The 24,946-nt window shown below is 48.2% G+C and overlaps 1 protein-coding gene across 1 annotated transcript; it reads left to right on the top strand.

The window, feature by feature from the left end:
• The first annotated feature begins 1,855 nt into the window (after nt 1-1,855).
• Nucleotides 1,856-2,791, top strand: LOC136610487 (olfactory receptor 5B21-like). The gene has a single exon (XM_066589718.1). It carries the CDS (start codon nt 1,856-1,858, stop codon nt 2,789-2,791), a length of 936 nt encoding a protein of 311 aa, XP_066445815.1.
• The last annotated feature ends 22,155 nt before the right edge of the window (nt 2,792-24,946 follow it).

Below are 24,946 nucleotides of genomic sequence, written 5' to 3' on the forward strand. Positions count from 1 at the left end.
TTCTAATTTAGTCTTAGTTTCTTGTTACCCCAGTTTCCTTGTACAATTTCCTTAGAGCTCTATTTGAAGGATCAAGATTCAAAATAACAAACCACCAATCAGATTTATTCTCTCCAATGCCAGTAGACCACCTTTAATGCAGCAATGAAGGAGGGGTGTCTTCCCCTCTGAAATGTTACAGGCCACCATAGTGACAATTCCCAAACCAGGCAAGAGTACAGCATCCCTGTAAAATTTTAGGTTTATATCTCTCTTAAATAGCAATATAAAAATATATGCTAAGATAACTGCTCAGCGTCCATTAATCCCTAATACACAGCAACCAGGCAGGTTTTGTGAAATTCCTAAAACTAACAAGATCCAAATGCATTTTCTGCTCTTTACATTGGATGCGGAGAAGGCGTTCGACAGAATTCATTGGGAATACTCATTCTCAATACTACAAAAATTTGACTTTGAGGGACACATCACAAAAGCAATTAAGGCGCTATACTTAATACCTTCTGCAAGAGTTATCCTTCATTGGGTCCTATCAAAACCATTTGGAGTAACTAATTGAACCCACCAGGGATGCTCCTCAACCCCATTATTTATCCTCACAATAGAGCCATCCGCGGAAGCAATCAGGGGAAACATCAACATAAGAGGAATACCAATAGTATTCAGGCAGTATTAAATTGGTCTGTGTTATGAACAGCGAGTGTGGACCCACTGTGCCAACCAACCGATTTGACTTTGGCTAAATCTAAGGGCATAGTCCTGACGGTTCCCTGGTAATTCACCCTTTAACCCCCTGTACAGGCATCTGGACTTTGCCGTGGGAAACCGAGCAGGCTGCTACCTTCTGGATAATATTCGATAGATAGGAATCCCCCCATTCCAGGAAATAACTAATATGATCTCGCAACACGAAAAATACAAAAAATATTTGCCAATTTTCCAACCCATGCGTAGACTTGGAAACCTTGGTGGGACCTATTTTGGGAACAAAACTGATCAAGTTCACTAATAGAAAATTCCATATATACTCAATAGTTAATTTAAACATGAATCTTTATACTCCCCTTCATTCGGAGTTGAATCAATGATATACTTGATGTAGTACAACAAAGGAAGGTTGTTCCATGTTTGTCTCCCCACCCCACCTTCACCCTTCTAATTTTAATAATAATCCTGCTCCTAGCTGAAATTCTGAAATACAATACTAATGGTTAATGTTATAAAACCAGATAAAGATTGTTATCGTTCACTTGTTTGTTATGAAGGTCTAACGTATTATGTATTTCAATAAAAATTATTGGAAAAAAAAATTACGTAAGCCACCATAGATGACAGACCTGGAAGCAATCTCAAACTGCCTCGTGCCATACCAACCCATCAGGTCCCACGATCATATCTCAGTGTTTCGATGGGTGACGGAGAGAGCCCCCTCTATCAGCCTTTTACATGCCACAGTCGCATTGAACATGGAATGCAGAGGGTTAAGCAATGGAGATTGATGGTTTCCCCAGGCTCCACTGTTAGAACAAGCTACGGGCTGTCACCAGACAACACGGTCACAGTTCCTACCTGCACAGGAGACCCGTGCCAGTATTCTGATGCAGCATCATAAAAAGAGGTTACAACAAAATAATGTAGATTAGTGGCCATTAACATAGGTAAAGATAAGAGAATAGCTTTTTAATGGGTTAAGATAACTTTCTATGCCATACTATCACAATCAAGCTAAAATTTGATGTATTTGTATGTTCCAGGTTTGGATTTTGTCTTTCTTCTTGGTATCAGTGATGAATGGAATCTTTTTGATTGGTATGATCTTAATGTTTTTGTTTTAGCAGAAAGGAAGTTCAATTTCATGGATGTCACAAATCAAACAGCAGTCACGGAGTTTGTGTTTTCTGGACTGACTAATAATAAGAACCTGAGATCTTTCCTCTTCATACTCTTCCTGCACGTCTACATTGTGACTGTAGTGGCAAATGTTGGCCTGGTGGCTATTGTCAGTAACACATCAGACCTCCAGAACCCCATGTACTACTTCCTCAGTTACCTCTCTCTAGTAGATGTTTTCTATTCCTCCACCATAACTCCTAAGATGCTCATGGACCTTAAGTGTTGGAAGAAGACAATCTCTTATGAAGGTTGTGCTCTTCAGTTCTTCTTTTATGCCGCTCTGGCAGCTACAGAATCATTTCTCCTCTCCACCATGTCCTATGACCGCTATGTCGCCATCTGCCACCCTCTCCATTATGTTTCCATAATGACTAAGAAGAAATGTCTATGTCTTGTTCTTTTCTCCTTCTCTATTGGCTTCTTGCAGTCCTCGATACAGACCAGCTGTGCTTTCAGTCTTCAATTCTGTGGGTCAAACCTCATCGACCACTTCTACTGTGATGTTCTTCCAGTGCTCAGACTGTCCTGCTCGAATACATCTACCTGTGACATGGTCACTGTCTACATTGTAGGTTCTTTGGCAATGGGTCCATTGATGACTATCCTTGTCTCATACACTCTAATAATCTTTTCAGTTACAAACATGAGGTCCAAAGAAGGTAGGAAGAAAGCATTCAGCACGTGCTCCTCACACCTCATGTGTGTGTTCATCTTCTATGGCACTGTGTTGTTCACGTACATGCGTCCTCCTTCCAGTGTCTTTACCATACGGGATAAGGTGGCTTCTATCTTCTATACGGCAGTGACACCAATGCTAAACCCCCTTATATATAGTTTGAGGAACCAGAGTGTGAGAAGAATCATAATACAAATTGTTGACTTCTCAAGAGTAGAATGATGAACTGTTTGAGCCATCAGAGACAATATATTAATTACTCAGTACAGCTCTTGGTTCTTCTGGTCATTTGCTTTTCAGGTCTAGATTATGATTGATATCAGACCCCGTGTTGTTCTACTTCACTAGTTCCTTCCTTGTAGATTGACACATCTGTGATACTGAGAATAACCGAAATGCGGAATCTGGCTCTGCCATGTACAGGCGGTCTAATCCAGTCTGTCACCTCAATGCACAAGGAACCCGTGATTGTGCAGAGGGAAAAGTGTATATATGTATGTATAATAGCCCACTAAATTGTTCTGGAATTTGAAGATATCTTCACAGTTTTAAATGTATATAAATGTATATGTCCTGTCTAGAGATGAGCGAACACCAAAATGTTCGGGTGTTCGTTATTCGGAACGAACTTCCTGCGATGTTCGAGGGTTCGTTTCGAACAACGAACCCCATTGAAGTCAATGGGCGACCAGAGCATTTTTGTATTTCGCCGATGCTCGCTAAGGTTTTCATGTGTGAAAATCTGGGCAATTCAAGAAAGTGATGGGAATGACACAGAAACGGATAGGGCAGGCGAGGGGCAACATGCTGGGCTGCATCTCAAGTTCACAGGTCCCACTATTAAGCCACAATACTGGCAAGAGTGGGCCCCCCCCCCTCCCAACAACTTTTACTTCTGAAAAGCCCTCATTAGCATGGCCTACCTTTGCTAAGCACCACACTAGCTACAACAAAGCACAATCACTGCCTGGATGACACTCCGCTGCCACTTCTCCTGGGTTACATGCTGACCAACCGCCCCCCCTCCCCCCCACAGCGCACACCAAAGTGTCCCTGCGCAGCCTTCAGCTGCCCTCATGCCACGCCACACTCATGTCTATTTAGAAGTGCGTCTGCCATGAGGAGGAACCGCAGGCACACACTGCAGAGGGTTGGCATGGCTAGGCAGCGACCCTCTTTAAAAGGGGCGGGGCGATAGCCCACAATGCTGTACAGAAGCAATGAGAAATAGAATCCTGTGCCACCGCCATCAGGAGCTGCACACGTAGGCATAGCAATGGGGAACCTATGTGCCACACACTATTCATTCTGTCAAGGTGTCTGCATGCCCCAGTCAGACTGGTAATATGCACCTTAACAGTAACCGCGTTGGTGGTAATGTGGTGGTGACTGCGGACCTAGTAGCACGGTTGTATTTTGTTGGTTTTCGGAATGCGGCCAGGATTAAGTGGGCAGTGGCGGGGGGATGGTGTGGGGGCTCTCTTGTTGTGTCGGTAAAGGTGAAATTCTTGGACTGCCACCAGACGAACCAATGCAAAGGCATTTGCCAAGAATGTTTTCCCTGTTGGAGGAGGAGGGGGATGTTTTTGAGGCACTACGTGTCCTCTCCACGTGTCCGTGGTTATATGCACCTTTACAGTAACCGCGTTGGTGGGAAATGGCCTCGCCGCCATCCTGTCTTTGGGAAGCCTCTGTTTCCACACCCCAGAGACATACCATTAGCAGCGGTATAGACAGAGCCCAGAATTCGTAACATTTCAGCCGTAGCATTAGGACAGGCCCCACTAACATATCACTAGCAGCATTATAGGAGGAGCGCAGTCTTCGTTCCATGTCAGCAATAGTAGCACTCAAGACAGGCCCCAGTAACAATTCCGAAGCAGCAGTATAGCGGGAGCGCAGTCTTCGTTCCATTTCAGTAGCCTTAGTATAGCCAAGGCCCAAGTTACATTTATGTAGCTAAAGTGTACGCCAACCCCACACACCATTCTGTACCATGAGTGCAGGCGAAGAACATACAAATTGCTATGATTACACTGTAGGTGAGGGCCCCAAAAATTTGGTGTACCAACAGTACTAATGTACCTCAGTAAAAATTGGCCATGCCCAACCAAGATGGCAGGTGAATCGCTTTGGTTAATGTGGCTTAAGTGGTAACTAGGCCTGGAGGCAGCCCAGTGTAACGAAAAATTGGTTCAAGTTAAAGTTCCAACGCTTTTAAGCGCATTGAAACTTATAAAAATTGTTCAGAAAAATTATTTGAGTGAGCCTTGTGGCCCTAAGAAAAATTGCCCGTTCAGCGTGATTACGTGAGGTTTCAGGAGGAGGAGCAGGAGGAGGAGGAGGAATATTAGACACAGATTGATGAAGCAGAAATGTCCCCGTTTTGGATGGTGAGAGAGAACGTAGCTTCCATCCGCGGGTGCAGCCTACGTATTGTTTAGGTATCGCTGCTGTCCGCTGGTGGAGAACAGAAGTCTGGGGAAATCCAGCCTTTGTTCATCTTGATGAGTGTAAGCCTGTCGGCACTGTCGGTTGACAAGCGGCTACGCTTATCTGTGATGATTCCCCCAGCCGCACTAAACACCCTCTCCGACAAGACGCTAGCCGCAGGACAAGCAAGCACCTCCAGGGCATACAGCGCTAGTTCAGGCCACGTGTCCAGCTTCGACACCCAGTAGTTGTAGGGGGCAGAGGCGTCACCAAGGATGGTCGTGCGATCCGCTACATACTCCCTCACCATCCTTTTACAGTGCTCCCGCCGACTCAGCCGTGACTGGGGAGCGGTGACACAGTCTTGGTGGGGAGCCATAAAGCTGGCCAGGCCCTTAAAGACTGTTGCACTGCCTGGGATGTACATGCTGCTCGATCTACGCACATCCCCTGCTACCTTGCCCTCGGTACTGCGCCTTCTGCCACTAGCGCTGTCGGCTGGGAATTTTACCATCAGCTTGTCCGCCAGGGTCCTGTGGTATAGCAACACTCTCGAACCCCTTTCCTCTTCGGGAATGAGACTGGGAAGGTTCTCCTTATAGCGTGGGTCGAGCAGTGTGTACACCCAGTAATCCGTAGTGGCCAGAATGCGTGCAACGCGAGGGTCACGAGAAAGGCATCCTAACATGAAGTCAGCCATGTGTGCCAGGGTACCCGTACGCAACACATGGCTGTCTTCACTAGGAAGATGACTTTCAGGATCCTCCTCCTCCTCCTCCTCCTCCTCCTCCTCAGGCCATACACGCTGAAAGGATGATAGGCAATCAGCCGGTGTACCGTCAGCAGCGGGCCAAGCTGTCTCTTCCCCCTCCTCCTCATCCTCCTCATGCTCCTCCTCCTCCTGCACGCGCTGAGAAATAGACAGGAGGGTGCCCTGACTATCCAGCGGCATACTGTCTTCCCCCGCCCCCGTTTCCGAGCGCAAAGCAGCTGCCTTTATGGTTTGCAGGGAATTTCTCAAGATGCATAGCAGAGGAATGGTGACGCTAATGATTGTAGCATCGCCGCTCACCACCTGGGTAGACTCCTCAAAATTACCAAGGACATGGCAGATGTCTGCCAACCAGGCCCACTCTTCTGAAAGGAATTGAGGAGGCTGACTCCCACTGCGCCGCCCATGTTGGAGTTGGTATTCGACTATAGCTCTACGCTGTTCATAGAGCCTGGCCAACATGTGGAGCGTAGAGTTCCACCGTGTGGGCACGTCGCACAGCAGTCGGTGCACTGGCAGCTTAAAGTGATGTTGCAGGGTGCGCAGGGTGGCAGCGTCCGTGTGGGACTTGCGAAAATGTGCGCAGAGCCGGCGCGCCTTTACGAGCAGGTCTGACAAGCGTGGGTAGCTTTTCAGAAAGCGCTGAACCACCAAATTAAAGACGTGGGCCAGGCATGGCACGTGCGTGAGGCTGCCGAGCTGCAGAGCCGCCACCAGGTTACGGCCGTTGTCACACACGACCATGCCCGGTTGGAGGCTCAGCGGCGCAAGCCAGCGGTCGGTCTGCTGTGTCAGACCCTGCAGCAGTTCGTGGGCCGTGTGCCTCTTATCGCCTAAGCTGAGTAGTTTCAGCACGGCCTGCTGACGCTTGCCCACCGCTGTGCTGCCACACCGCGCGACACCGACTGCTGGCGACATGCTGCTGCTAACACATCTTGATTGCGAGACAGAGGAGGAGGAGGGTGCTTTAGTGGAGGAAGCATACACCTCCGCAGATACCACCACCGAGCTGGGGCCCGCAATTCTGGGGGTGGGTAGGACGTGAGCGGTCCCGGGCTCTGACTCTGTCCCAGCCTCCACTAAATTCACCCAATGTGCCATCAGGGAGATGTAGTGGCCCTGCCCGCCTGTGCTTGTCCACGTGTCCGTAGTTAAGTGGACCGTGGCAGTAACCGCGTTGGTGAGGGCGCGTACAATGTTGCGGGAGACGTGGTCGTGCAGGGCTGGGACGGCACATCGGGAAAAGTAGTGGCGACTGGGAACTGAGTAGCGCGGGGCCGCCGCCTCCATGATACTTTTGAAGGACTCCGTTTCCACAACCCTATACGGCAGCATCTCAAGGCTGATGAATTTTGCTATGCGGACGGTTAACGTTTGAGCGTGCGGGTGCATGGCGGCGTACTTGCGCTTGCGCTCCAACAGTTGCGCAAGCGACGGCTGGACGGTGCGCTGAACTACACTGCTGGATGGGGCCGAAGACAGCGGAGGTGAGGGTGTGGGTGCAGGCCAGGAGACGGTAGTGCCTGTGTCCTGAGAGGGGGGTTGCATCTCAGTGGCAGGTTGGGGCACAGGGGGAGAGGCAGGGGTGCAAACCGGAGGCGCTGAACGGCCTTCGTTCCACCTTGTGGGGTGCTTGGCCATCCTATGTCTGCGCATGGTGGTGGTGGTGAGGCTGTTGGTGTTGGCTCCCCGGCTGAGCTTTGCGCGACAAAGGTTGCACACCACTGTTCGTCGGTCGTCAGGCGTCTCTGTGAAAAACTGCCAGACCTTAGAGCACCTCGGCCTCTGCAGGGTGGCATGGCGCGAGGGGGCGCTTTGGGAAACACTTGGTGGATTATTCGGTCTGGCCCTGCCTCTACCCCTGGCCACCGCACTGCCTCTTGCAACCTGCCCTGCTGCTGCCCTTGTCTCCCCCTCTGAAGACCTGTCCTGAGTAGGCGTTGCACACCAGGTGGGGTCAGTCACCTCATCGTCCTGCTGCTCTTCCTCCGAATCCTCTGTGCGCTGCTCCCTCGGACTTACTGCCCTTACTACTACCTCACTGCAAGACAACTGTGTCTGATCGTCATCGTCCTCCTCACCCACAGAAAGTTGTTGAGACAGTTGGCGGAAGTCCCCAGCCTCTTCCCCCGGACCCCGGGAACTTTCGAATGGTTGGGCATCAGTGACGATAAACTCCTCTGGTGGGAGAGGAACCGCTGCTGCCCAATCTAAGCAGGGGCCCGAGAACAGTTCCTGGGAGTGTTCCCGCTCCTGAGCAGGTGTCATTGTAGTGGAGTGAGGAGGCTGGGAGGAAGGAGGAGCAGCAGACAGAGGATTCGGATTTGCAGCAGTGGACGGCGCAGAACTGCGGGTTGACGATAGGTTGCTCGAAGCACTTTCTGCCATCCAGGACAGGACCTGCTCACACTGCTCATTTTCTAATAACCGTCTCCCGCGTGGACCCATTAATTGGGCGATGAATGTGGGGATGCCAGAAACGTGCCTCTCTCCTAATCGCGCAGCAGTCGGCTGCGACACACCTGGATCAGGAGCTCGGCCTGTGCCCACACCCTGACTTGGCCCTCCGCGTCCTCGGCCACGTCCACGTCCTCTAGGCCTACCCCTACCCCTCAGCATGCTGTATTACCAGTGATTTGATTTCACAGGCAGCTAATAAATTGGCGCAAGACTGCAGGCCAAATATAATTTTTTCCCTTTTTTGAAAACGAAAGGCCCCACTGCCTCTAGTGAATGTATAATCTAAGTTTAATAACTGTGCTGTTTTCCTGCTAATGTGTCACAGAACGTGAGGGTAGCAGAGTTATTAACTGTGGCAGAGCAGGTATTTTTTTTCCCAATTAAGGAAAGCAAATGGCGAAGCCAGGAGTAAAACGTAGCTGGGTGCGTCTGATTTTTAAAGGTTGCAGACGCAGCCGACACATGTCCACCGCCCTTAGGACGGACAGAGGCAGGACAAATAGAATTATTTTCCGTTTTTTTGCACCAAAAGGCAGCACTGCGTATATTCTATGAACATGAGAAGTTTAATAACTGTGCTGTTTTCCTGCTAATGTGTCACAGAACGTGAGGGTAGCAGAGTTATTAACTGTGGCAGAGCAGGTATTTTTGTTCCCAATTAAGGAAAGCAAATGGCGAAGCCAGGAGTAAAACGTAGCTGGGTGCGTCTGATTTTTAAAGGTTGCAGACGCAGCCGACACGTGTCCACCGCCCTTAGGACGGACAGAGGCAGGACAAATAGAAATATTTTCCGTTTTTTTGCACCAAAAGGCAGCACTGCGTATATTCAATGAATAATAACTGTGTTGTGGCCCTGCCTATACAATTCTTTCCCTGCAGTATCAATGGAGGGTGCAATGCTCTGCAGAGGCGATTTTGAGAAGTAAAAAAAAATGCAGCACAGCTAACAGCAGCCAGCACAGTACTGCACACGGTTAAATATGGCCCTAGAAAGGACCGTTGAGGTTCTTGAAGGCTACACTCACTCCTAACACTCTCCCTGCCTATGCAGCACTTCTGTCCCTAATGCCGGGTGCAACGCTCTGCAGAGGCGATTTTGAGGAAAAAAAAATTGCCACTGCTAACAGCAGCCAACACACAGCTATCAGTGGCCCTAATAAGGACCTTTGGGGGGTCTTGAAGCCTACACTAACTACCAATTCTTTCCCTACAGCAGCTCCGGTACAAACAGCACTGTCCCTCATCTAACTCACCAGGCATCTGAGGCGAGCCGCGGGAGGGGCCGACTTTTATATTCGGCGGACACCTGATCTTCCCAGCCACTCACTGCAGGGGGGTGGTATAGGGCTTGAACGTCACAGGGGGAAGTTGTAATGCCTTCCCTGTCTTTCAATTGGCCAGAAAAGCGCGCTAACGTCTCAGGGAAGGAAGTGAAAGTAACCCGAACACCGCATGGTGTTCGTCACGAATAACGAACATCCCGAACACCCTAATATTCGCACGAATATCAAGCTCGGACGAACGCGTTCGCTCATCTCTAGTCCTGTCTCTTTAAATATTCTCCACTGCCGGCATACAAGAGGATTCTATAGAAATGTTTATGTCTAGTGATTTAAAGTTGTTTAGAATGAACAGTTGATTTCTGCATCCTCTCTTACACCTTTTGCAGTATACGGATGTAGCAGTGCTGAAAAGTCTATTCTGTGTTAACCAGTATATCTGTACACTACGTTCTCACTGGTCCCCACATTCTTAAGAGAGAGGGAAGAGTGTATCGTTGTGGTGGGAGTGTAGTTTATGAGTCTCACTTGGGAACCAACTACACACTGCTTGCTTACGTTGAATAGAGCTGTGCAGCATATTGAGTGAACTGCGGTGTTTTAATGCTTAATACTGATGTAGCACTGTCATTCCCAAGTGAAGGAGATGTAATTTAATACAATGCTACTTCAAAGATAAGGTGAACTCCAAAGGGTGAGGCCAGCAGCTTAAGAGAAAATCACATAGGGAATATACAAGACAATTAGGATGTAATGGTTGGTTCAATGTGAATGTTATTTTTAGGAATTTGGGTATGTGAGTGTGAAGGGCCTGTGTGTTATATATGACGTGTATTGTCAGGGTATTTGACCTAAAATGTGAGAGCCTCTAACAGATAGCCAGGCTAAAAGTGGTGGAGCTTTGTGATGTAAGGAAAGGGAGGAAAGAACAGGATGTAATACTTTTGCCCTTAATATCTACCAGTGTAGCAAACAAAGAAGAAAATGTGTGTTTGTTCCTGATATGTACAGCACAAGTGCATTGTATATTCAAAATGTGTTCTACTTATTTGAATAGTATTGGGGCATGATCCTTAAATGAGATAATTGTGTACTTGACAAACATCATCAAATTAATAACAAAAATTTGCTTAAAGGGTATCACATTTCCAATGTGGGCAGATTTATGGTTTACGAGACCTGCCCAGTTAACTTACTATGGCAGACGTACTTACAGTGATACAAGCAGAAATTGAATATACCTCAAACAGTATTAGGGGTATTAGGTCCTTAATAAACCAGCAGTTAACCACCATTTGTACAGTTCCTATGGTTACATGGTTACAGATTTTACATTTTTTTCCTATCTGCAACAAGTTTTTATGCAGATTCCAGAGATATTGTGGCCCTCTTATTGTCATGGTCTCTTATGTAGGTATAAAGTAGGAAGTGTGAAACACTGTGCAAAATGTGAGGAAAAGAACACATTGGGCTAATTAACCTTTTATTCCAAGGAAAGGGTGTATCGCACAAATACACTGTGCTGCAGCGAGCATTTTTGTGCCCATGTAAGTTTTCACACAGCCAGGATACTCGTGTGAGATTTGGGTTTTGCGAGATGCGTGAATATGAAACCCATTCTTTTGAATGGAGTCATATACATAAGCGATGCTTCATGGCATACTCTATTTTATAACATTTCTTGGAATGCATCGCCCATTGATTTCAGTGGGACCTTTAATGCATTGCGTGGCTCTCAAACACTGAGTGATGTATATGCAAGTGCAATGCGAGATTTCCCATTGAAATCAATGGGAAACACTTCCACTCCTGTACCGCACATGAAACTCACGTGAGAGGATCAGAATTTCACAGATGCATTTTTGCCTGAAAACCGCTTCACATCTGCAGGTAAATCGCATGTTCACAAGCAAGAGAGGGCTTGATATTGTGCTTGCCAGTGTGTAGGTAGCCTAAGGGTTTCTTCACATGAACACCTATCTTTTGCTGCAGACACGCTCGTGTGTGCGCCCTTAGGGTACTTCATACGTAGCAGAAAAATACATATCAAAACTGCATCAATATTTTGACATGGTTTTTGCTGAATATCGGCCAGAGATTTCACCCTTACAATCAAAGAGAAGAAGTCTAATGCAGATCTGCACAATCTTAAACCTGCACATACACACATACAAACACATGCATACTCAGCACCTATCTGCAGCATCAGTGGGGGCAGCAGTACAAGAGGCAAGACCCTGCTTCTCTCACTTCTCCCAGGCTGGCTTCCTATGCGGGGTGCCATGTGACAGAAGTGCTGTATCATGATCGGTGGTGCAGCCGACTGACTGCTGCTCCACCAATCAATGAGGCTTATCAATCCAGCAGACAGATAGTGAAGAGAGAAGAAGGAGCTTATTGCTCTGCCTTCGATTTGTGCTCCTTCCTCTCTCCGGTAGTGGTCGACAGCGGAAGCGGTATGTGCTAAGTTACTGCAGTTCATTACACACAGAGCCGGCTGTTTCTAGTTACCTGTCAATGACAGCGGGCGGCCCAGAGTGTATTCAGGGGCAGTTGGTGGAATACATAGCTAATCCGCCTTTCCACTATTCCAGTCAGGATTTCCGTAAGGCTTTTGGATAGTTCCCCTGCATACCTTTTTCTTGTTCTCGTATCCTGCAAGCGATGTTCTAAGCTCCACAGATCTGCCTGATTCATGATTAGGCTCACTGTAAAAGCCTGGTCCTGCCACTCCCTCAGTGTGTGATTATTGTGCTGCACAGCTTTAGGCCGCCTGCAGACGAGCGGGTCGGATCCGGCAGCGAGAAATCTCGCCGCGCGATCCGACCCCAGAGCCTGCAGGGGCGAGCGCGTACTCACCCGCGCCTGGCGGCCCCGGCTCTTTGATGTGCCGGCTGCCGCGCAGCCGGCGCATGCGCAGACCGGAGCCGGCGGCCAGGTGAGTGCGTGCTCCGCACAAAATTAGAACATGCCGCGGTTTGTTTGCCGCGCGAGATTTCGCGCGGCCAAACCGCGGCCGTCTGCATAGGAGTGCGTATTGTAATGCACTCCTATGCAGACTTTCAGCGGCGGAAATCCCGCGGGAAATCCCGCGGCGGGATTTCCGCTCGTCTGCAGGCGGCCTTAGTCAGGCTCCCCTCCTGCCTGCTCCTCCGCAACCAAACTGAGACCTACCAATACTGACCTCTAGCTTTACTCTGACTACTCTCTGGACCTGCATGGCTACTACACCTGAGGCTCAAAACATAGAGCCAGAAATGCTACACTGCCAAATGGTGGATAGATCAATAGATTGTAGAAATACCTTAGACTAGGTCATTCCGTTAATTTTTTTCTAATATATGTTGTGCAGATCTGGTATGTTAAATATTTTACAAGGTCATTAGGTGATCTGTCAACTAGTTTTCAGCTCAGCCAAAAACAATCAGTCAGAGGAAAGTGTCATTTTACAGATAGTCTAATAGAGGCTTGAGTGATTTATATTCTCCTATTTGTTAAAGTGTGAGTGCTCTCATTGCAAATCCTTTTACCATCCATATAATTGAAACATAGTTTAGGGTTATTTTTTATTTTTTCTCTCTTTGGCAATCAGTCTCTCTGCCTCTTCCTTGGCAGTTTTTATCTTGTTCTTACATAATTAGTTTTTTTCCCTGTATATTTTTAGCTCTTCTTCACTGTCTTTTTGTTTCAGTAATTTAAACGCTTTCTTTTTTTCACTTATTGCCCCCCTTACAGTCTTGTTCAGCCACATTGGTTTCCTTCTATTCGTAGTTCTTTTATTTTTGAAGGGTATGAACTGCTCACATTAAGTAATTAGGATGTTTTTAAACTTCTCTCATTTGTCACCTGGATTATTATTTTTGGGGACATTGTCCCATTTAATGTTGCCAAGAGTAATTCTGAGCTGATCAAATTTTACTTTACTAAAGATTTTTTTTTCTTGCTCCCAGGTAAGGCTTCCTATTGAATGACAACTGAATATTTAATTATATTGTGGTCACTATTTCCCAACTGTCCCTCAACCTGTACCCCCATGATTCTGTCTGGTCGGTTGGTTAATAATAAGTCCAGTATGGCCCTTCCTCTAGTTGGGTAAGATAATTATCTTTATTTTTTTTTCAAGAACTTCTCACCCTTGTGAGATTTGCAGGTTTGTCTTCTATTTGTCTTAGTAATATGTTTTCAGCTTCTTCTGTTATTTTTGGTGGCCGATAGAAAACCCCTATCAGGATTTTATTAGTTCCCCCCCCCCCCCCCCCAGTATTTCTACCCATAGAGATTCTACGTATTCAAGTCCCACAGCTATATCTTCTTGTAGGCTCAGCAATAAGTAGGGTTTAACATAAAAACATACCTTTTCCAGTTTCCACGGTCTCTTCTGAAAAGATCGTAACCCTGTAAGTTCACCGGCATGTTTTTCGGTTTTTCCTTCTGTATCATAGTTTTCTGCAGACTATCGCTTTGAGCTTACTCACTTTACTGCTCAGACTTCTTGCATTTTTTGCTATTCAATTTATGTGACTATTGTTTGTATGTTTTATGCTACTTATGACCATGCTACTCAGTTATAACTGTACTAACCCCACCCTCCATGCTCAAACCCAGGACCTCCTGTACTCCAGTTGGCAGCTCTCCCTGCTGAGCTATCCAACCTTCTCTTTTGCTGGACCTTAGCCTGGTTCCCATATCCCTGATCCCAGTCTTGGTTCCACCCTGCTCTTGAGTAAGCAAACTATAAAAGCCTGGGCCTGTCTCTGTCCAGGTAAGAAATTATTGTGCCCTGTCTGTAATCAAGCTCTGCTTCAACTTGGTCTTACGATTGCTGCTCTGGTTACCAAACTTTGGCTACCATCTGACTACGTTACCTGCCTGCTCCTTTTGTACTACTACTGATATCCACCGTTACCAACGCCTGGCTTTGTTTGACCATGCTATGTGTCCGCTGGGGTTACAACATGAGGATCCGAACCCGCTCCACGTTATTACAAAATAATCTTGTCTAAAATGGAGTCTGTTGTGGCCACCCTGAGGTTACTGAGCATCAAGAGTTTTGTGCCTCCTACCAACTTGTCACCCCTAACAACTTGGAGGACTTTATTCAGTTATGTATTCATAATGAGAATCTCTGTCTCTATTATGGGGGTTGGGATACTATGCCATTAACTGCCCCAACAAGTTCCAAAAAGCTATTGCCGTTACCAATACCAAGACTGGAGGCAAATCTGACATTCTTGGTCCGGAGTCACAGGCCATCCCATGGCGCACTCAAGAGAAATATGAAATACGTGACCCATCTTTCCACTTCGTCATTCTTATACAGGTCCCAGTCAGGGACCAGAAATTACAATGCTCCGCTATGTTAGATTCAGGAGCTAGAGGGAATTTCATGGACTTTAAATCTGCACTTGATAATAACATAGCAAGCAGAACTTACCATATCCATCAATATGAAAACCGTGCATGGTTCACTTTTGTTTTCACGGCCTGTAAATCATGAGACAATCAAACTTGAAATCATCATTAAACTTGTGTCATGAAACGATTAGTTTTTACCTTATCTGTTCTCCCAAATTTCCAGTTATCCTAGAAAACCCTTAATATTTTACTCACAATCCTTCCATCAACTGGTACTCAAGAACCATTATCTTCCGCTCTGGGTACTGTAAAGAAAAATGCCAAATGCCACTACCTTCCCTTGAACATGCCCAAACCTCTGAGGATTGTCATCAGGATTCTGATAAACTGCCACCTCAATACCAGCAATTCAATGATGTATGCAGCAAGAAAATATCTGATCGACTATCCCCTCATTGACCAAATGATTGTCCCATAGAATTGCTCCCTGGAACAAACATTCCTTTAGGGGTTAATTGGCAATCTAGCTGACCCAGAATTAAAAGTACTCGGAGAATAGCTGGATGAAAGTGTAAAGAAGGGTTACATTCAACCTTCTTCACCCCCAGCAGGTGCACCCTTGTTTTTTGAAGAAAAGAAACTTTGGACCTTGTGGCCACGCACTGATTATAGGGAACTAAATAAAGTTACTGTTAAGAATCACTACCCTCTCCCCTTAAGGGTCACTACCCACTACAGTTTTTTTTTCACTGTAAAATTCGCAGCATTTTTATTTCTGCAGGGGTTAAAATCGCGATCGCGCAACATCGCAATTTACCGCGGGGTGCAGGTCTATATGCAGGAAATCTGCTTTAAAGAGACAAGGGGCTAATTATAAATAAGAGTGGTCATATCAGGCTTAATTAGTCTAGAATGCAGTCAATCTAGCTATATTTTTATAAATAGCTAGCCCGATTCTATGGATATCATATTATCACCATGCATCACCTAGTCCACGAAAAATGGTCATAACTACAGAATCTCGATATATTTGCTCATAAGGGATGTTTTTATTAAATTATACAGAATTGCAATAAAGAGACAAGAGGGATCAAGTCAGAGCGCATAAATTTGGGGTGACAGCCAGACACCAAGGATACGGAGCATCAATCATTACCGCTGTATCTGTAAGAAATACAAAAAAGACGTATGAGTTAAAATCAATACATAACTGTAGATAGAGGCTATATCAGGAGACAATAGGACGCCATGGAGATCAGCAGCTTGCACCTCTATTGGTAACATACATATTAATTACCAGCTGTTTTGTATGTTTTAATTGTGTTTGCTATATAAGACATGCACTTTGGGTTTGTGGTATGCTTGACAAAGATCTGTTATGTGATCGAAACATTGCACAGAGGAATAAAGACAACACTTGAATAACTTCTGCATCATTATTGCTGCTACGGCTTATCCTCTACTTGGACGACATTTTTTTTTTTTGGAGTCTACTGATCCAGACTCCTGCTGTAGCTGGCAGCTCTTAACCTGTGGGTCCTACCTTACTGGTTCTGTGGAGAAGTGCTGTTTAGAGATGAGCGAGCACCAAAATGCTCGGGTGCTCGTTACTCGGGACGAAAATTTCGCGATGCTCGAGGGTTCGTTTCGAATAACGAACCCCATTGAAGTCAATGGGCGACCCGAGCATTTTTGTATATCGCCGATGCTCGCTAAGGTTTCCATTTGTGAAAATCTGGGCAATTCAAGAAAGTGATGGGAACGACACAGCAACGGAAAGGGCAGGCGAGGGGCTACATGTTGGGCTGCATCTCAAGTTCCCAGGTCCCACTATTAAGCCACAATACCGGCAAGAGTGGGCCCCCCCCCCCAACAACTTTTACTTCTGAAAAGCCCTCATTAGCAATGCATACCTTCGCTAAGCACCACACTACCTCCAACAAAGCACAATTACTGCCTGCATGACACTCCGCTGCCACTTCTCCTAGGTTACATGCTGCCCACCCCCCCCCCCGCGCACGACGCAGTGTCCACAGCGCACACCAAAGTGTCCCTGCGCAGCCTTCAGCTGCCCTCATGCCACACCACCCTCATGTCTATTTATAAGTGCGTCTGCCATGAGGAGGAACCGCAGGCACACACTGCAGAGGGTTGGCACAGCTAAGCAGCGACCCTCTTTAAAAGGGGCAGGACGATAGCCCACAATGCTGTACAGAAGCAATGAGAAATCCAATCCTGTGCCACCGCCATCAGGAGCTGCACACGTGGGCATAGCAATGGGGAACCTATGTGCCACACACTATTCATTCTGTCAAGGTGTCTGCATGCCCCAGTCAGACCGCGGTTTTTTATAAATAGTCACAGGCAGGTACAACTCCGCAATGGGAATTCCGTGTGCACCCACAGCATGGGTGGCTCCCTGGAACCCACCGGCGGTACATAAATGTATCCCATTGCAGTGCCCTGGAAAGCAAAGCTAATGTCAGGTTTAATGCAGGTGGGCTTTGGCCCACACTGCATGCCCCAGTCAGACTGGGGTTCTTTAGAAGTGGACACATGCAGTTACAACTCCGTGTGGACCGACAGCATGGGTGGCTCCCTAGAACCCACCGGCGGTACATAAATATATCCCATTGCAGTGCCCAGCACAGCTGATGTAACGTCAGCTTTAATGCAGGTGGGCAAAAAATTAATTGGATTACACTGTAGGCGAGGGCCCAAACAATTGGTGTACCAACAGTACTAATTGCCCATGCCCAACCAAGAGGGCAGGTGAAACCCATTAATCGCTATGGTTAATGTGGCTTAATTTGTAACTAGGCCTGGAGGCAGCCCAGTTAAAATAAAAATTGGTTCAGGTGCAAGTTTCAACGCTTTAATGAGCTTTGAAACGTATAAAAACTGTTTACAAAAATTATATGACTGAGCCTTGTGGGCCTAAGAAAAATTGCCTGTTCAGCATGATTACGTCAGGTTTCAGGAGGAGGAGCAGGAGGAGGAGGATGAATATTATACACAGATTGATGAAGCTAAAAGGTCCCCGTTTTTGATGGTGATAGAGAACGATGCTTCCATCCGCGGGTGCAGCCTACGTATTGCTTAGGTATCGCTGCTGTCCGCTGGTGGAGAAGAGAAGTCTGGGGAAATCCAGGCTTTGTTCATCTTGATGAGTGTTAGCCTGTCGGCACTGTCGGTTGACAGGTGGGTACGCTTATCTGTGATTCCCCCAGCCGCACTAAACACCCTCTCTGACGAGACGCTAGCCGCAGGACAAGCAAGCACCTCCAGGGCATACAGCGCGAGTTCAGGCCACGTGTCCATCTTCGACACCCAGTAGTTGTAGGGGGCAGAGGCGTCACGGAGGACGGTCGTGCGATTGGCTACGTACTCCCTCACCATCCTTTTACAGTGCTTCCGCCGACTCAGCCGTGACTGGGGAGCGGTGACACAGTCTTGCTGGGGAGCCATAAAGCTGGCAAAGGCCTTGGAGAATGTTCCCCTGCCTGCGCTGTACATGCTGCCTGATCTCCGCGCCTCCCCTGCTACCTGGCCCTCGAAACTGCGCCTTCTGCCACTAGCGCTGTCAGATGGGAATGTTACCATCAGTTTGTCCGCCAGGGTCCTGTGGTATAGCATCACTCTCGAACCCCTTTCCTCTTCGGGTATGAGAGTGGAAAGGTTCTCCTTATACCGTGGGTCGAGCAGTGTGTACACTCAGTAATCCGTAGTGGCCAGAATGCGTGTAACGCGAGGGTCTCGAGAAAGGCATCCTAACATGAAGTCAGCCATGTGTGCCAGGGTACCTGTACGCAACACATGGCTGTCCTCACTAGGAAGATCACTTTCAGGATCCTCCTGCTCCTCCTCCTCCTCCGGCCATACACGCTGAAAGGATGACAGGCAAGCAGCATGGGTACCCTCAGCAGTGGGCCAAGCTGTCTCTTCCCCCTCCTCCTCATGCTCCTCCCCCTCCTCCTCAACGCACTGAGATATAGACATGAGGGTGCTCTGACTATCCAGCGACATACTGTCTTCCCCCGCCTCTGTTTCCGAGCGCAAAGCGTCTGCCTTTATGCTTTGCAGGGAACTTCTCAAGAGGCATAGCAGAGGAATGGTGACGCTAATTATTGCAGCATCCCCGCTCACCATCTGGGTAGACTCCTCAAGGTTTCCAAGGACCTGGCAGATGGCTACCAACCAGGCCCACTCTTCTGTAAAGAATTGAGGAGGCTGACTCCCACTACGCCGCCCATGTTGGAGTTGGTATTCCACTATAGCTCTACGCTGCTCATAGAGTCTGGCCAACATGTGGAGCGTAGAGTTCCACCGTGTGGGCACGTCGCACAGCAGTCGGTGCACTGGCAGATTAAACCGATGTTGCAGGGTCCGCAGGGTGGCAGCGTCCGTCTTGGACTTGCGGAAATGTGCGCTGACCCGGCGCACCTTTCCGAGCAGATATGACAAGTGTGGGTAGCTTTTCAGAAAGCGCTGAACCACCAAATTAAAGACATGGGCCAGGCATGGCACGTGCGTGAGGCTGCCGAGCTGCAGAGCCGCCACCAGGTTACGGCCGTTGTCACACACGACCATGCCCGGTTGGAGGCTCAGCGGCGAAAGCCAGCGGTCGGTCTGCTCTGTCAGACCCTGCAGCAGTTCGTGGGCCGTGTGCCTCTTCTCTCCTAAGCTGAGTAGTTTCAGCACGGCCTGCTGATGCTTGCCCACCGCTGTGCTGCCATGCCGCGCGACAGCGACTGCTGGCGACGTGCTGCTGCTGACACATCTTGATTGCGAGACAGAGGTTGCGTTGGAGGAGGAGGAGGAGGGTGGTTTAGTGGAGGAAGCATACACCGCCACAGATACCAGCACCGAGCTGGGGCCCGCAATTCTGGGGGTGGGTAGGACGTGAGCGGTCCCAGGCTCTGACTCGGTCCCAGCCTCCACTAAATTCACCCAATGTGCCGTCAGGGAGATATAGTGGCCCTGCCCGCCTGTGCTTGTCCACGTGTCCATTGTTAAGTGGACCTGGCAGTAACCGCGTTGGTGAGGGCGCGTACAATGTTGCGGGAGACGTGGTCGTGCAGGGCTGGGACGGCACATCGGGAAAAGTAGTGGCGACTGGGAACCGAGTAGCGCGGGGCCGCCGCCGCCATCATGCTTTTGAAAGCCTCCGTTTCCACAAGCCTATACGGCAGCATCTCCAGGCTGATCAATTTGGCTATGTGCACGTTTAACGCTTGAGTGTGCGGGTGCGTGGCGGTGTACTTGCGCTTGTGCTCAAACAGTTGCACTAGCGACGTCTGGACGCTGCGCTGAGAGACATTGCTGGATGGGGCCGAGGACAGCGGAGGTGAGGGTGTGGGTGCAGGCCAGGAGACGTAGTGCCTGTGTCCTCAGAGGGGGGTTGGATCTCAGTGGCAGGTTGGAGCACAGGGGGAGAGGCAGTGGTGCTAACCGGAGGCGGTGAACAGCCTTCGTCCCACCTTGTGGGGTGCTTGGCCATCATATGCCTGGCATGCTGGTGGTGGTGGCTCCCCAGCTGATCTTGGCGCGACAAAGGTTGCACACCACTGTTCGTCGGTCGTCAGGCGTCTCTGTGAAAAACTGCCACACCTTAGAGAACCTTGGCCTCTGCAGGGTGGCATGGCGCGAGGGGACGCTTTGGGAAACAGTTGGTGGATTATTCGGTCTAGCCCTGCCTCTACCCCTGGCTACTGCACTGGCTCGGCCTGTGCCCACACCCTGACTTGGGCCTCCGCGTCCTCGCCCGTGTCCACGTCCTCTAGGCCTACCCCTACCCCTCAGCATGGTGTATTACCAGTAGTGCAGAAACAAAACGCTGTAATTAAATTTGCCGCTTATTGGCCTGTGGTTGGAGGCTGACTTCGCTTACGGAACGCACAGCAGAGTCAGGAAAGAATTTTGCACAAGCCTGCTGTAACACTTAGCTGGCTGCGTATGAGTTAGGACAACTACCCCCAGCAGAGACCCAGTACACTGAGGACGGTTACAGGCAGCCCAAATAGGTTTTTTTTTTCCCAAATGTTTTTGGAAAGGCCCACTGCCTATATATACTGTATATGTCTTCTGTCCCTGCCTTACCACTACTGGCCCTGGACTATGTAAAATTACTGCAGACTGTTTCACTGTGGACAGGAATACAGCGGTGATGTAACAGGAAACAGAGCCAGGAAAGAATTTTGCGCAAGCCTGCTGTAACACTTAGCTGGCTGCGTATGAATTAGGACAACTACCCCCAGCAGAGACGCAGTACACTGAGGACGGTCACAGGCAGCCCAAATAGATTTTTTTTCCCAAATGTTTTTGGAAAGGCCCACTGCCTATATACACTGTATATGTCTTCTGTCCCTGCCTCACCACTACTGGCCCTGGACTATGTAAAATTACTGCAGGATGCAATGCTCCGCACGGCCGATATACAAGAAAAAAAAAAAAAAGTGCAACACTGCAAAAAGCAGCCTCAACAGTACTGCACACGGTCAGATGTGGCCCTAAGAAGGACCGTTGGGGTTCTTGAAGCCTACAATAACTCCTAGCACTCTCCCTATAGCAGCTCCAGCATCAGCAGCACTTTCCCTGAGCTATGTCTGAATGCATCTGTGGCGAGCCGCGGGAGGGGCCGATTTATATATTCGGGTGACACCTGATCTCGCCAGCCACTCACTGCAGGGGGGTGGTATAGGGCTTGAACGTCGCAGGGGGAAGTTGTAATGCCTTCCCTGTCTTTCTATTGGCCAGAAAAGCGCGCTAACGTCTCAGAGATGAAAGTAAAAGTAACTCGAACATCGCGTGGTACTCGTTTCGAATAACGAGCATCTCGAACACGCTAATACTCGAACGAGCATCAAGCTCGGACGAGTACGTTCGCTCATCTCTAGTGCTGTTCCCATACCACTTTCTACCCAAGTCATTAAGTGTATTTGTGCCAGATAGCTAAAACACCGCAATGGGAAATCTTTGTGCACCCACAGCATAGCCGGGGCCATGAAACCCAAGGAAAGTATTAAAAATGAAGCAATTACAGTGCCCAAACATGGCAGAGTTTCATCACGCCCAGGACCTCGGATTCTGCACACACCCTCAGTAATCGCGGGCATAAAGCGGACTGGGATGCTAGTACAGCTGTGAACGTCTCATTAAATCAGTTACGGTTGTTTTCATCGCTCCAAAGACTGGATGAACCACCAAGAAGTTCCACAAACTAAGCCTGGCAAAGTTGCATTCCCCTCCAGGACTTCGGCCTCTGCCCACACCATCAGCAATTGTGGGCATAACGCAGACTGGGATGCTAGTACAGCTGTGAACGTCTCGTGAATGCAGTTACGCTCCTCTTCTTTGGCCCAAACCAGTGTCTCTGATAACTGTGGTAACACGAGAGCAAATACATGTTGCCCAGCGCTGATCCCCAGACCCCAAGTAGGAGGAGGAGGAGGCATAATAAGGCAGAGAAACCATGAACAAAGTAGGACCCGCAATACTCTGTGCAGGAAGCACGTAAGCGGGCCCTGGGTCAGGCTCGGTACCAGCCTCCACCTTGTGTGACCCAAGGTGCCATGAGTTACATAGCTATGGGAAATCCATGTGTCCCCACACACTTCATTCTGTGTATGTGTCAGGCAGCAGAACACCGCTATGGGAAACCTTTGTGCATCCACAGTATAGGCGGACCCATAAAACCTTTCTGTTGCAAGAGTATAGGCGAACCCCTCAAACCTTTCAGTAGCAAGTGTATAGGCGGACCCCAGTAACATTTCTGCAGCAAGAGTATAGACGAACCCCAGTAACATGTTTGTAGCAAGAGTATAGGCAGAGCCTTGTAACATTTCTGTAGCAAGAGTATAGGTGGACCCCAGTAACATTTCTGTAGCAAGAGTATAGGTGAACCCCAGTAACATGTTTGTAGCAAGAGTATAGGCAGAGCCTTGTAACATTTCTGTAGCAAGAGTGTAGGCGGACCCCAGTAACATTTCTGCAGCAAGAGTATAGGCAGACCCCTGTAACATTTCTGTAGCAAGAGTGTAGGCGGACCCCAGTAACATTTCTGTAGCAAGAGTATAGGTGAACCCCTCAAACCATTCAGTAGCAAGTGTATAGGCGGACCCCAGTAACATTTCTGTAGCAAGAGTATAGGCTGACCCCTATAACATTTCTGCAGCAAGAGTATAGGCGGACCCCAGTAACATTTCTGTAAAAAGAGTATAGGCGGACCCCAGTAACATTTCTGCAGCAAGAGTATAGGCGGACCCCTGTAACATTTCTGTAGCAAGAGTATAGGTGAACCCCAGTAACATGTTTGTAGCAAGAGTATAGGCAGAGCCTTGTAACATTTCTGTAGCAAGAGTATAGGCGGACACCAGTGACATTTCTGTAGCAAGAGTATAGTCAGACCCCAGTAACATTTCTGTAGCAAGAGTATAGGCGGACCTCTGTAACATTTCTGTAGCAGGAGTATAGGCAAACCCCAGTAACATTTCTGTAGCAAGAGTATAGGCGGTCCCCTGTAACATTTCTGTAGCAAGAGTATAGGCGGACCCCAGTAACATTTCTGTAGCAAGAGTATAGGCGAACCCCTCAAACCTTTCAGTAGCAAGTGTATAGGCGGACCCCAGTAACATTTCTGTAGCAAGAGTATAGGCGAACCCCTCAAACCTTTCAGTAGCAAGTGTATAGGCGGACCCCAGTAACATTTCTGTAGCAAGAGTATAGGCGAACCCCTATAACATTTCTGCAGCAAGAGTATAGGCGGACCCCAGTAACATTTCTGTAAAAAGAGTATAGGCGGACCCCAGTGACATTTCTGTAGCAAGAGTATAGGCGAATCCATCAAAACTTTCAGTAGCAAGTGTATAGGCGGACCCCAGTAACATTTTTGTAGCAAGAGTATAGGCGGACCCCTGTAACATTTCTGTAGTAAGAGTGTAACATTGGTGTACCAAGAGTATAGGCAAACACCTGAAAAAATGTGGTTACTAAGAGTATAGGCGAAGGCTGGAAAAATTAGTTAAATAACAGTATAGGCGAGGACCAGAAAAATTGGTGTACCAAGAGTACAAGTGTACCTCTGAAAAATTGCTCAACTGCGAGGGCTGGTGAAACCCATAAACATTTTTTTAAAGATACAGCTCGCTGTTGCTTAATTTGTAACAGAGCCTGGAGGCAGCCCTGTGAAAAAAATTGGTGTCTGTTAAAGTATCAATACCTTTGAAACTTTGAAAAATTGTAAAAAAAATTTAAGCAGAGCCTTTTGGGGCGCAGAAAAATTGGCAGATCAGTGTGATGACATGATGTTTTAGGAGGAGGAGTAATAATATCCGAGAGGGATTCACAAAGATAATTCCGCTGCTTTCCGCCGGTGGAGAAGAGAAGTCTAGGGAAATCCAGCCTTTGTTCATCTTTATGAGTGTAAGCCTGTCGGCGCTGGCAGTTGATAGGCGGGTATGCTTATCCGTGATGATTCTCCCAGCAGCATTAAACACCTTCTCTGACAAGACACTAGTGGCAGGGCAGGCAAGAAACTCCAGGGCGTACAGCGCAAGTTTGTGCCATGTGTTCAGCTTTGACACCCAATAGTTGTACGGAGCAGAGGAATCACGGAGGATGGTTGTACGATCGGCTACAAACTCCATCACTATCTTTTAACAGTGCCCCCTCTGACTCAGGCTTGAGTGGGGAGTGGTGACACAGTCTTGTTGGGGAGCCATAAAACTGGCAAAGGCCTTGGACAGTGTTCCCCTGCCTGTGCTGGACATGCTGCCTGATCCCCGTACCTCCCCTGCTACTTAGCACTTGGAACTGCATCTTCTGCCACTAGCGTCATCAGATGGGAAGTTAAGCATCACTTTTTCCCCCAGGGCCCTGTGGTATTGCATCACTCTCGTAGAGTGAAAAGGTTCTCCTTATACCATGGGTCGATAAGGGTGTACACCCAGTAATAAATGTTGGCCAGAATGCGTCTAACGTGAGGGTCATGGGAAAGGCAGCCTAACATGAAGTCAGCCATGTGTGCCAGGGTCCCAGTACGCAACACATCGCTGTCCTCACTAGGAGGATGACTTTCAG

This window comes from Eleutherodactylus coqui, chromosome 2, assembly GCF_035609145.1.
Source record: "Eleutherodactylus coqui strain aEleCoq1 chromosome 2, aEleCoq1.hap1, whole genome shotgun sequence".
Classification (NCBI taxonomy): Eukaryota; Metazoa; Chordata; class Amphibia; order Anura; family Eleutherodactylidae; genus Eleutherodactylus; species Eleutherodactylus coqui.

Coding starts and splice junctions, on each gene's coding strand:
- LOC136610487 (XM_066589718.1), top strand. CDS start 1,856: ATGGATGTCACAAATCAAACAGCAGTCACGGAGTTTGTGTTTTCTGGA.